This window comes from Sarcophilus harrisii, chromosome 3 (genome assembly GCF_902635505.1).
Source record: "Sarcophilus harrisii chromosome 3, mSarHar1.11, whole genome shotgun sequence".
In the NCBI taxonomy this organism is placed as follows: Eukaryota; Metazoa; Chordata; class Mammalia; order Dasyuromorphia; family Dasyuridae; genus Sarcophilus; species Sarcophilus harrisii.
The window spans coordinates 56739556-56754141 of record NC_045428.1 but is presented as its reverse complement, the minus strand read 5'-3'; the positions used below and the strand labels follow the sequence as shown (position 1 = coordinate 56754141).

The 14586-nt window shown below is 35.3% G+C and overlaps 1 protein-coding gene across 11 annotated transcripts in view; it reads right to left on the bottom strand.

Annotated features, from left to right (window-relative positions):
* The window catches only part of DOCK10 (dedicator of cytokinesis 10), a 335847-nt gene that overhangs the window by 186307 nt on the left and 134954 nt on the right, over window positions 1-14586 (bottom strand). For all 11 annotated transcript variants that reach the window (XM_031957956.1, XM_031957958.1, XM_031957952.1 and 8 more), the window contains exon 2: window positions 2849-2968. In XM_031957956.1, coding sequence (XP_031813816.1) covers window positions 2849-2968 — 120 coding nt within the window. The remainder of the gene's footprint in view (window positions 1-2848; window positions 2969-14586) is intronic.

The following is a 14586-nucleotide window of genomic DNA, read 5'->3' as shown; positions in this document are numbered from 1 at the left end:
GGTGCAGTGGATAGAGTGCCAAGCCTGAATTCAGGAAGACTCATCTTCCTGTGTTAAGATCTGACATGAGACAATTAGCAGTGTGACCCTGGGCAAGTCACTTAACCCTACTTGCCTCAGTTTCATCATCTGTAAAATGAACTATAGAAGGAAATGGCAAATCATTCCAGTATCTTTGCCAAGAAAATTCCAAATAGAGTTATGAAGAAATAAATATAACTGAAATGATTAAATGATAACAAGGTGCTTAATAAATGCACTGATTGAACAACACCAGGATGGAGATAGCATTAAAGTGCAATTCACTCCACTTTACAAATGAGGAAACTGGTACAGAGAAATTAATTGACTTGCTGACACCCAGCCAAGAAGTAAGCAGTCAATTTCTATGGTAATCAATTATATGGGTTGATATGGCCAGTTCTTCAGAATGATGTGAAAACACCTAGCAAGTGTCAGAGGTAGGAATTCAATTCAATTTGATTTTTCTTATTTAAGATGTAGTCAATTTTAAATATTACATGCACATCAATTAGAAAAAGAAAACTAAGAAAAGTGTCCTCTGGGACAGTTTATTTCAACTTAATGAGTGATGAAAGATCACAAAAAATGCTTCTTAAATGAGTGTGCCTTCTCATGGTGGTTGGAATGCCATTTCCACTCTTCAAAATCTGAGGATATGATCTTGGGTCACTTAAATCACTTAACTTTTCTGGGTCTCAGTTACTTTATCTGTCAAATGGGGCAGCTGGACTGGATGACGTCTGGATCTCTTCCAACCCTTAATCCAGGGGTCCTCAAACTACGCCCTGCCGGCCAGATGCAGCAACTGAGGACGTTTATCCCCCTCACCCAAGGCTATGAAGTTTCTTTATTAAAAGGCCCACAAAACAAAGGTTTTGTTTTACCATAGTCTGGCCCTTCAACAGTCTAAGGGACAGTGAACTGGCCCCCTATTTAAAAAGTTTGAGGACCTCTGCTCTGAGGCCCCATGATCCTTTTATCATCATCACTTTCCTTTCCTTTCTAGGTACAGAAAAAAACTTAATAGGTTTAGATAGTTGGCTGAGTTAAATAAGAAAGGAAACATTTCCCATGTTTACATGGTTTTGTTTGTGCTTAGCTTTGTTTTTGAGAGAAAGGAGCTGCCCTAGAAAATTGACTCTCTCTCTGTATTTCTTTATCTCTCTGTCGTTTCTCTCCCCCTGTCTTTCTCCCTTCCTCCCTGCCTCCCCACCCCCCATTTCTCTGTCACAGAAATGAAAACAAGGATGTGGGGAGAGAGTTAAGTGTGTTAAACCTTACATTTAGAGTTCAAGTACTACATATTTTGGTCAGACTCAGGAAGTGCATTTTGGCTTGCAATAAGCTCCAAACTATGCCAAACACAAAACTGTGAGCCAGTATAAGCAGCAGGACACAGGTTTGAAGGTTTAGGAGAGCATCTAAATACCTTTGGTATTTCTTTGTCTATTAGACTGTTGGAAGAGGAAACAAGAGGCTGGAGTTCTTGATCCAGTTCTCTTACTATCTTTGTGACCTCGGGGCAAGTCAATTTTCCCCTCCAAGCCTTAAGTTTCTTAATAGTAAAATGGTGGTGGAAGATGATCTTTAAGAACTCTTCCAAATCTAAACAATCTGTCAATTTGTTTCATTTCTTCTTATCTATTCTACTTTACACCTTAATCTTCCATCTTATCTTTTTAAAGGGATTGGGAACATCCAAACCTATGTTTACAGTCTTATAGGGAACTCTCAATAAGTAAATTTCCTTTTTAAGATTGACAATGTAATATGAAATTTATAGTCTTAGGGAATTATCTAGGAGTCCTGAGCAGTTATTTTATCTAACAGCACCCAAATGAGTGTGTGTCTTTTACATATGAAACGTAGCTTGCCCTGATTTCAAGGAGAGTCTTTTATCTACTGGATCTGGCTACTTCTTCTTACTTCATCCAAAAAAACAATGAAAGTGAGGGATATTTGACATTCAGATTTTAGCCAAATACATGGGAACAATCAAGAATTAAAATAGTTTAGGCTAGTAGTCTGGTCAGTGGTCACAGTGGTTTGGACTAGCAGACAAAGGCATCAAGTGGGTGGGAATATCTCCATGATGCAATAACATTTGTTATTTGAGAGGAAGTTGCCAAGTAAAGTATAGGGTGTGCCCAGATTTAATAGGATTCAGAACTCAATGGAACTTTAGCAATTAGCTTGTCTAACCACTTCATTTTATCCAGTGAAGAAAAGGTTAAACAACTTGTCCAAAGAGAGATGAACTAGAACACTGGTCACTGATTCAATATCCAAGGCTCTTATCTACACTATTTTAAATTATCTGAGACATCTGATTTGTACAGAAAAATGTATGTAGTGGTAGCTTTTGGGTCAGAGGTTTGGGGTTTGAATCCTGGCTCTCACAGATATGTGAAAAGTCTAGTGTTTTGGGTTGCAGTTTGCTGCCCTTGGAAAAATGAAGAAATTGCATATGATGATATCGAAGGCCTCTTTTAGCTCAAAATCTATGTAATTCTCTCTTTTCCACACTTTTAGGCTTTTTTAGGAAGATGCATAAAAATGGGCTGCTGATATCCTACTATAAAGCTATCCTTCACTACCCTCAGAAATCATTTGGAATTTTATCCATTCCCCAAATCTAGATCATTTTCATTATCTTTATTTTTGTATTGTGCCTCATGCAGATTACTCAATTTTCTAACCAAATCCAACCACAAGTCTTCTTGATCAATCATTGCATCCAATACTTTATTAAACATAACATTTTAAAGCTCAATCTGGATTTAAATGCTTTGAAAAAATAGAAAAGAAAAAAATGAGTACTCACTGTGAAGTCATCATTGGGAAAGAAAATGAGATCTCTAAGAGGATCATTCCAATAAGTTTTCTCAAGCTCTTCAACAACTGTTTCATAATCTAAGGGCTCCAGAAGTCTAGGTCTCTCTTGCTATAGGAAAGAAAACAAATAGTTATAACTTCATCTATATATTTTCCCAGATCACACTGAATCTCATATTTTGGAATTATTGACCTATTGCCATTCTATCTTTGCTTAAATCAGAGTACCATGGTTTTTGCAGAATATTTGAACTCATCAATGACTAATATAGTCCAACCCATATCTCTTTCCCCTCCCACTCCCAAAAAGAATATCCATAGACAAGTGTTCATCCAACCTCCACCTGAAGACCTCCAATGAACTCTATCCCCACTACCACCCAGGGCAGGACATTGGACAGCTCCAATTTTAGGAGCTCACTGATCAAGCCTAAATTGGCGACTTGGCTCCTTGTTCTTGGTTCTGCCTTTTGGGGTAAAGAAGATAGTCATCATATACCCTCCACATTTCGTCTCTCAAGCTAACCATCCTAGTAATAGTGCTACTCCATCCAGATTTAAAAGAGTATGAATAGTTTTTTTTAAACCCCCCCCCCCCATTTGAATCCACTATCATTGACTCTGTGATTCCACAGAGGCTCTCTATCTTCATGGTAATCCAATCTATTATACGAAATATCATTTGGTCCAATGTAGAGGGACACAGATAGTAGGGGACTCTGGGTAAGCTATAAGACCCTTTAGCCCAGAGGAAACCTGCTGACAATGTCTGGTTTGGCTCCCCATCTCTCCTAAGGGCTCTCAGCCTTCCTGAGAAGTCAGAAAGGGCATTACCACCTGTGTTCTACTTAAACCAAGGGATACTAACAATAAAGAGAGGCATTTACACATCAATAGCAGAGTGCTTATAGTTAGTACTTGTGCAGTGTGACAAGGTGATGTAATGGTTCTACAGTTGGCACATGCTCAGTGTGCTGTAGTGACGTAATAGTATTAAGGTATTTAAGGGCTGAGAGGACTTGAAATAAAGGGACTCCATCTGTGACCATCCTCATGGGTCTCCTGCCTCCTTCACTCCTCCACTAAGACCAAGGACTCAGGCTGGTTCCTAGGTCCTCCAGAGAGCTAGTCCAGATAGTATATTTTGGCACCTCACCCTGGGAACTCCAGAAAGTGATGGTATGTTTTGCCACCCCAACTTGGGGGCTCTAGAAAGCACACTACAATCCAATGCAACAAAAACTTTAAGAGCATCAATGTGTAGGCAATTTTATATCTGGCCTTTTTGGGTGAGGCAATTGGGGTTAAGCAGCTTGCCCAGATTCACACAGCTAAGTACCAAGTGTCTGAGACTAGATTTGAACTCAGTTTCTCTTGACTTTATAGTTGGCACTCTATCCACTGTGCCATCTAGTTGCCCCTAATTAAGGAAATATGGAAAGGTTTCCTTTAGAAGGTGTCTTCTGAGTTGATCCTTGAAGGAAGTTCAATGTACTAAGAGATGGAGGTGAGAAGCAGTGTATTATTGTTTTTGGATTGCTACTTAAAAAAGATTCCTGCATTTAGCTTTGTTTTGGCTGTAGAGTAACCTGCTCAAAAACGTTGTTGCTCAATTCAATTTCTTGCTTGTTTAGACACTTCCTTGTGGGCTCTGTTGGTCAGTTTTTAAATGCTGGCATCCTACAAGCAATAAAAGTACCACAGGCTGTCTAAGTTGGCGCTGAAGCGTGGACCCAATGTCAGAATTAATTGCTTGGCTCGCAGAATCCTTGCTGCTGATGAGAGGAGCTGGTTTTGTGTCTAAAAGAGCAGTACAACAGACCCATTATGGACTCAGCGCACTGAAAATAGAAAAGATTCTGGAGGGGAATCACCTAATAGTCAGAGTGCTTCCATATATAGAAAGAAGGTATTAGGGAGAGTGGAGATAAGGTGGAAGAAGATAGACAAAAGACAAAATGAAGCTTTATGGGCATTTTAAAAAAAATCATTGGGTTCATAATTTCTTTGATGTAGGCAACTCTGGTGGAACTTTCTCCATTGCTACAAATCAGCAAGTCATGTATATTTCTAATTTATAAATATTTATTTATATATTCTTCATTTATAATCTTTGAAAGTTGTTTAGGGTAAATTACTTGTCCAGCATCATGCAGTCAAGAACTGTCAGAAGCAAATATTGAACCTAAGCCTTCATGACTGAAGGTAAACTATCTACTTTTAGTTCTCATGGACAGTGAGGTGGAACAGTGAATAGAATACCAAGCTTTGAGTCAAGAAGATTCAGGTCATGAGTCAAATTCAGTCTCAGACACTAACTCTGTGATTCTGCGTAAACCTAACCTGTTTGCCTCAATTTTCCAATCTGTAAAATGAAGATAACAATAGTAACTAACAGAGATGATCTTGGTAAAACATTTAGCACCTTACTTGATACATAGTAGGTGCTACATAAATGTTAGTTATTATTATTATTTCTGTTCTTAGGCAATATTTTTTTTAAACAGTAGAGTTTTTGTGTATGATAAATTCTGAGATCCTGATAGCTTTAGTGTTATGTAAACTTGAAAGCTAAGTAAGTAATCAACGAGTACTTTCATGAATAAAAGAAAGCAAACATCTTTTGCTGCCCACAATTGAACATTTAAAAAAAAAGAAATTTCACACAATCTGTTAAATGCACAATGAAATTAGCAGAATAACAACAAAAAAGGGAAATTGTTTGTCTTTGATTTCTAGGCCTCCTTCCAAAGATCTCTGATGACTAATGCTGCAACAACATACTTCAATGTCTGAATAATTGCTAGGGGGTGACCTGAAGCAGCATTTAAATGATTATTTGGATGATTTACCAACAACACAAATAAAATAAACGAGAGGAATGGTGGGGGCAGTTCTAGGGCTGTCTAAAAACTTTTATCATAAACAACATTATGTTTGCATAAATAAGTGATTGTGAATAGTTAAGAGAATCAAAGAATGTTAGAAAGGCTGGATTCTTAGAGGTCATCCTGTCCACCCCTTCATCTTTTATCCTTCAGATGATAAGACTAGTATCCAAAGACATGAAGTGGGAGGCAGTGTTGTGTATTTTAAAAGATTATTAACTTTGAAAAATATGCTTAGGTTTTAACCTTATTTCTATTTTCACTATATCTCACTCACTGACCCTGGACAGGTGGCTTAACTTCTCTGAATTGGTTTCTTCCTTTGTAAAATGAGAGGTCTGGACTTTTTGAACTAAGATCCATTACAGTTCTAAATCTTAAAATCCTATGTTATGAGCCAAAGAATATTTGAGTTGGAAAACGTGGGTTTGAGTCATTATTCTCCCTACTAGCTGTGTGATCTTAGAAAAAATCACAACCACTCTGATCATCAGTTTTCTCATCTTTGGCATTTGCCCTGCCTATCTTACTTTCCTGTTGTTAGAATCAAATGGAGCCATCTAATTGATATGAGACCAAAAGCATGATGTAAATATGAGCAGTTATTATCTAGAGCAGAAATTCTTTACCACTTTGTGTGTCCAGGATCCCTTTGACAATCTAATGAAGATCTAAGGATTCCTCAGAATAATTTTTTTAATGCATAAAATAAAATCCATAGGATTACAAGGAAAATGAATTATATTGAAATACAATTACCTCTGTATCTAGAGAAAAAACTGCTAAATAGAAGTATGTGTAAGATATACACATAGCCACATACTTGTATCTAATGATAGCCATCTCTAGTTGTTATGGGGGAAGGGAAAAAAAGGAAAAAAGTTACATGATAACTTTATTATATATTGAAAAGGAATAGCGAGTTGTAAATTATAGATTTGCAGTTTCATATATATATTCATCTTTTTTTCTGTCATACTATGTTATAGAAATGTTTGTTTTATTTCTTTAGTTTAAAATAAAACAAGGAAAAAATGAAAGACAAATGTGAAATGTATCTCATATTTTTCAAAAAGCAGGATGGACATAATAGAAATTAGTACTTTCACATAAGACAGAAAAGAATATCAAATGTATAGCTAAACATGTCCTATTCTTCATCAACCATGGGATTTAGTCTCATATATGCTCAATAAAACTCAATTTCTTCATAAAAATAAATAAGAGTAATTGAACTGGAAAAAAGAAATAGTTACCAAAATATTTTTACATGTTTTGAACTCCACATTGAGTCTTTTGTCTAGGGAGTGAAACTAAAGCTGTAAAAATGCTGTCTTTAAAGAAAAACACAGCCAAAGATTCATCTCATTCTATTCCATAAACTTTCCTAAATAGTTTCACCTGCCAATTAAAAAGATCCTTATTTTTGCCAGTTTCCACTGTAGGCAAAGCATTTATTTATCTTTTTTCCTATATTTACCAATTGTGTTAGGTGAGAGTAAGTTGTGGAGATACAGTGAGATGCAAAGCATCTTACCTTTTGTACCCAGGTTGCCTAAGTGTTTCTAGAAGAAAACAAAAACAAAAATAAAAAACCAACTTCAGTTGGGCCCTTTGACAAACCCTATTCTTATCAGTTTCCTATTCCAAAGCATAATCTATCAATCAAAAAAAGTCAGAGGTGATTGATATCAATTCCTGTCTTATTTGGATTGGATGGATGAAGTGTGGCTTAAGTGAGCAAGATACCATTGGGAACTTGAAGTGTGAAGGTGTTTGTGGATAGGTGGCCAAGAAAGGGCCATAAAAATGAGGTTAGGAGCTACATGAAAAATATTGGAGACTTTTAACCTCTAATTTATCTACTTTTTTTTAAAGCAAGCTTTAAAAAATTTCTTTTCCAAGGCATCATTCAATTAACATCATTAAACACTGACTATGCATTAAGTATTGGATCAATTAACTCAAAATATTGATTTATAGCCCTATGAACATGAAATTAAACAGGAAATAGTAATTAGATGTTCTATACTGTTACTAGCCTGGGATTTGGCAAAACTTAGCTCAAATATATTTTGCATGTGTGAAAGGGAAATCCTGGCTATTTAGTTAGAAATTGTGTTTGGAGCAGGAGGACTGTGTTCAGGGTACTAGTTGAGCAGATGTAAGCATTTACATACTGGGATCAGTTAATTTCTCATGACTGCTCCTTACAGAGACATTGAGAGAAGCTGGGTAACTGAGCAGAGTTGATTTAAAACTTTTAACAACAGTAGGATTGTCTCTCCTGAATTTAATTCGTCTGTTTCTTTTGGAAATAGACCAACTGGAATAAGGCAAGTGCCAAGATTATGTTGAATTGGATTGGATTTTTTATAATGCCTTTTATATTCTCTATCTCAAATGAGCAATGAATTTCATTAGCTGCTCTGAAATAATTCTATGCATGTGAAAAGGCATTCACTAGTACCTTTTTATTATGCACCAGGGCTGGTGTTGGGAAACAGTGGTAAGTTGTTGGCCATGCTCTTTTTTCTAATGTCTAGAGATCTTTGGTGTTCATTTGTTCCATTTAACTAAATCCAAAAATAATCTCCAATTTAATTTCATATTGGAATAATGGAGTCCCAACACAAAGGAAACATTTTTCTACTTATTGTAACCGATTTTCACAGAGGCATGGATCCAGCCCAGAACTTGAGACCTCACTCGCCAACATCAGTTTTCCAGCACTCCAGATGCTTCTCTTAGAACCTATTCAAGGAACCTCGCCTTCGGACTTAGCATTCTTTGTATTTTGGCCTTTTAAATTAGCTTTCTTGATCTATTAGACCTTGTTCAGCATCTGAGCTAACCTGGCTCTCTGGGCCATAGTCAGAAATCTCTGCATGTAAACTCTAAAAACTTGTCCTTCTTCTACCACTGTCTCCTTTCTAGCTCCTACTTTCCCTTCTCTTCTCCCATATCTCCACATATTACAGACTATAAGATTGTATTTTTTAGGATTATTTGCAAGGGAAAAAAGAATATCAAATCTATGGAAATAATATAGGGGATTACAAGAAGAGATAAAGGGATTCTACCTAATTCTAGGAGGTCCTAAAATTCCTCAGTCTTCTTTGCTTGATTTTCATTTTTTTATATATCTTTCACATAAGTGTTTCCCTAAAGGTTCTGTCCTGGGTCCTCTTCTCTGTTCATTCTACATCACTTCACTTAGTAATCTCATCAGTTCTCGTGGTTCCAATGGTCTATGCTAATGACTTCCAAATTTATATATTTAGTACTAGTATCTTTTCTTACCTCCATTTTCTCATCAACTGCTATTTGGACATTTCAAATTAGATATATTATGGGTATCTCAAGGAGGAAGTTAAGAGGCTTATAGTGCCTCCATCTTGGAGTCAAGAAAACCTGAATTCAAAAACTTAGAAACTTATCAGTTGTGTGAATCTGGGCAAGCCATTCAACCTCTCTCTGCCTCAATCCACTGGAGAAGGAAATGGGAAACCACTCCAATGTTTTTGCCAAGAAAACCTCATGGACAGGATAGTCCATGGGGTCATGAAAAATCAGACATAACTGAATAACAGGTTTCTCAACTTAACAGACCTCCCAAAGAATTCTTTGTTCTCCCACCTCAAATCTCTTATTCCAAACTTCCTTATTACTATCAAGTAATCATCCTCTCAGCCACTCAGATTTATAACTGTGATGTCATATTTATCCCATATATTTAATCACTTGCCAAATCTATTTTTTTAAAATCTTACACATTTTCCCTTCTCTCCACTCATATTGGGCATTCTCCTGGTTCAGACCCTTATCATATTTCACCTGCACTACTGTAATTGCCTCCTAATGGGTCTCACTGTCACAAGTTTCTCATCACTATGATTCAATATATACTGAATAGTCAAAGTGATTCTCTTCTTAAAGAGAATTTTGCTTAGGGCTGACTATGTCACCACATCAATTTTCCCACCCCTAGCAAACACACATTCAAAAACTCCATTGGCTCTTAATTGCTTCTATAGTTTAAATGTCAACCTTGTTTGGCATTTATAGCTTTTCATAGTCTGACCCCATACTACCCTTTCAACTTTCTTATATATATCCCCACTATATTCTCTTAACTTTGCCCTTCCATAAACTCAGTGGTCCAGCTCTTCTGGACTTTTTGTGATTCTTTTCATCTGACATTTTTGTGACCTTATAAATCATTATCCTTCACGCCTGAAATGCTGTCTCCACTGACTCCCAGTACTTAGAATTCCTTCTTTACGTCAAGATTTAGGTCAACGGCCACCTTCTACCACTAGTCTTTTCTATTCTCCCAGCTGTTAGTGTTGTATGAACATGTTGTATTCCTCACTAGAATGCAAGTTCACTTAGAATGATTTTATTTTATTTTACTTTAATAAGCTCACTTGGAATGATATTATTTATTCACTTAGAATATTTTATTTTTTTAGTACTGTGACTGGCACACAGTGTTTGCTTTATAAATTCTGTTAATTGACTGAGATCTTCATTGGTAGGGGAGAGTTTCTTCACATAGAATGTCATTGTTTAATTGTATCCAACTCTCTGTGACCCCATTTGGGGTTTTCTTGGCAAAGATATTGGAGTGGGTTTGACATTTCCTTCGCCAGCTCATTTTACAGATGAGGAACGGAGGCAAACAGGTTTAAGTGACTTGCCCACAACTAGAAAGTATCTGAGACTGGATGAATCTTTCTGACTTCAAGCCAGCACTCTATCCACTGTGCCATCTTGTTGCTCACTTGGAATATACTGCCTCAAAAAGTCACTGTAAATTATATCAATAGGCATTTTCTCAGCCAGAATTCTTTACATGAAAGTAGACATAATTCCAAATAATGAACTATAAACTTATAAAAATAAGATAGTTTATATCACCTTAAAATAAGAGCAATTTAACAGAAGTCATCCCCAGAGTTTATAAGAAAGTTCTACTAATTCTTATGAGATCAAATCTAATACCACAAAGATTTTAAGCAGTGACATCACCACAATCTAAATCTAAACATCAACATGATTGGTCTGGAACAAGGAGATTGAGGAGAGTTCATGCCTCAATGCCTAAATTTGGTTTCGCATAACTTTTTGTTATGAATTATTTGCTTATTTTCAGGAGAAATACAGAAGAGATTCATGCACTTCTAGCCTCAAACTGTGGGGTATGGGTCATATCTAGGGACAGTGAGCTATACTACTAATATGTACTATATTACACTATACAGTATAATAGTATAGAGGGGTAGCAGGGTACCCTGTACTGATCTTGAAATACATAAAAGGCAATGGATGAGGAACTTCAGTGGCTGTAATGTGGTTTGAGGTTGTGGGAGTCTATCCTTTTTCTGCTCCAGATTTTCATATACAATTATATTGATCCTACTTTTTTTCTAGTTCTGACTTTTATAAAATATGTACTGTAATCATGTTTTCAATAAGAGCATGATAATGAAAATAATAAATGAAGTTAAAATCATAGAGTTTATAGGCATTGTGGGCCCATATAAAAAAGGAGAGAAGGTAGATTTGATGTCACTTTAACCTTACTTTCCTTATCTATAACATAAGGAGTTTACATTAGATGACCTCCAAGCTTTAAAACTATAATTCAGTAAAAAAAGCAAAACAAAAAAAACAAAAAAAAAAAAAACACCTATTTTAGAGCAAAAGATCACTCCATGATAATTTTATGGAATTATTTTATTTTGCATAATAGGTTTAACTACCTAATTTTATTTCTTATCAAAGCAATCTCTCTTTAGGGGATTAGTCAAAAGGGGGAAGGTGATGATATATTTACTACAAAACAAAATTTACTTATGCAATTTTTATTTAGCTTTTTCAAAACTATTCTAGGAAGAAAACAGGAAGTCAATATAAGAAGTATAAAATAAAAAATGAATTGTAAACAACTAATAAATTCTATTTTTAATTTTTTAAAAGGTAGGGGAGTACAGTAACAAGTAGTTGTTTTTGTAAGTGAGAACAAAAGTTTAAGTCAGTAAAAAGGAAAGCTCAATTAGGAGTTCATCTATTAATGTTCTATTTATAATTCTAAAAAGAATGCAATCATTTATTAAGTCAGAAAGACACTTTGCCTTGATCACAACTATGATTTGCCACTTCAAAGTGAACTGTTCTTCACTGTGTGAAAAACTGATTGAGTTTAGGGCCCTTTGAGGAAGCTGATAAGATTGATATTTACATCTGACTGTATATCTAATTGTAAGCAAATTATTTTTGACTTATGGAACCAATGCTTCTAATGAAAGCAGTTATGGCTAGTTCAAACAGGCAAATGATTAGAACTAAATATAAGTGAAATCTTAATTAATAAATATGCAAATTGTTCTTCCCTGTTGGTCCTTAAGTCTAGGGAGTGTCCTACATTAAGAAAAGTAAAAAACCTGGAATTGGCAAATCAGAAAGTGGTTATTTATACTACAAAAGAATTATTCATATCATTTAACAAGTTACTGCAAGGCCCTTTAAAGTGGTGAGCTTTAGGCAGTTCTCAAATGAAAAAAGATGCCACAGAAATACAAGCATAACCTCCCCCCAACACACACATACACACAACCCAGCTACCTTATAAATTCTCACTCAAAAGGCAGGATGGATCTGCAGAAGGATAATCCTAAAGGGCTAGGTTTATAGTACTTGTATATGAACTCTCTATTCCTAGGCTATCAACAATTAATGAGAGCTAATTAGCCTTTCTCCTCCAAAACTATGGGGGTGAAAGATTGTCAAGGAAGACTTTTTATAAGAGGTAGTTTATGAACTGAACTCTAAAAGAAATTAGGGATTGTAGAGGCCAGAATCTTCAGACAAAGGAGAAGGGATGCAGGATGGTAGGATGAAAAACAAACAAACAACCCCCTCCCCAGTAGTTTTGAATCCAGTAAATCTGGATTCTAGTACTGACATTGTCTCTTACCATTATATGAGATTTGGGCAAATCATTTCATTAGTGTAGGACTACGGGTTCCTTGATGATTAAATTATGGGTTTAGACAAAAAGATTTCCTAGACCCTTCCTAGCTCTAACATTTTATGAGCCTATGAATCTGAAGTATAGATGAGAATATATTTCCTAAGATGAAATTTATTCCATAGAACAATTAGTGTTAATACTATTTAAACTGCTTAATCCACACAGATCTTCAAAGATCAGCAGATATTCTCATCTGAGCTACTACTGCATAGGCAGAGGTTCTTATACTTCCGACTGTGACCTTGTTTGCAATATATTGATAAATGCATTTCATTGTAGCTAGTTTTCTACTAGATTTTATGCATTTAAAACTATTATTATGAGAAGGGGTCCATAATCTTTACCGCATTGCTAAAGAAAGACTATGACACAAAAAGGATAAAAAACCCTAGCACAGAAGAAAAACTTAAACTGTGCTTAGTTTAGACATATTGGCTTTAAGAATAGTAGTAAAAAGAATAATATTTCCATTTTTAAAACTTGAACTTGACACATTATTTTTAAGGCCTGGAACATGTGAACTTTCGAAATTACCTTTTTAAAGAAATCATAGAAATTGGCCAAAGGATATAATCAAGTGGTTGTTAGCCAAAGTAATCAAAGATATGTACTATTGTGTTAAGCAATTTAAATTATGCTGAAAGGACTATAAAGCCATGTATACTCTTTGACAAAGTAATACCACTACTAGGTCTGTATCCCCCAAAAGATTAAAAAACAGAAAGGAAAGGGACATTTATGCACAAAAACATTAATAGCAGTGCTCTTAGTGGTAGCCAAAAAATTGGAAAAAGAAGGCTAACTATCAAATGAAGAATGGCTAAACAAGTTGTCATATATGACTTTGATGGAATGCTATATGATACTATAAGAAATGATGGTGAGCAAGATGCTCTCAGAAAAGCCTGAAGAGACTTACATAAACTGATGTACAGTGAAATAAGCAGAACTAGAAGAATGTTGTACACAATAATAGTAATATTGTACAGTGATCAACTGTGAATGATTTGGCTATCCTCAGCATTACAATGATCCAAGACAATTCTAAAGGACTTATGATAAAAAATGCTGTTCACCTCCAGAAAAAGAACTGATAAGAGTTTGAATGCATATTGAAATACACTTCTTTTAAAACTTTCTTTTTTTTTTTAATCTGTGTTTTCCTTCACAATATGACTAATGGGAAAATAAAAGAGAAATAAATCACATTTCATATCTTTAACCTTTTTATTTAACTAAAAATGTTTAGGGGATTATAATAGCCTTACATTGATGCAGGATTTTAATCAGCTTGCATTCAGATCCCTTCAACCTTTTGAGGGAAATAAAAAAAAAACCCCAGAGATGTACATTTCTCATCAAGACCTCAAAATTTAGATCCCTCACTTCACTTCTTAGATATGGAAAGTGAATGAAAAAATTGTTAACTGTAAGGCTCATATAATGGCATTAATAAAGAAGGTGGGAAGCATGCCCAAGCAGAAGCAAATCAAATTGTTATATGTCCCATTTAGTGTCCTACAAACATTTTGGGAAAATGATAGATAAATATCATTAAAATACATCAAAGCTAAATTGCTAGTCCCCCTCTTATAGCATAAGGATATCAATGCCTTGAGATATATTCCTGGGAGTTTTAATTGAATTCATTTAAATTCTGTAGTTGAAAAGTTGCTACTGTGAAATGGGAAATCCTCTTTCCCATTAGCTTTCCCATAGCCTAAACAAACTTTTTCTCACAAGTCATTTATATGACTTACAAGAATTTCAGGCAGTCATTCTCCCTCTTTATTCATTCCC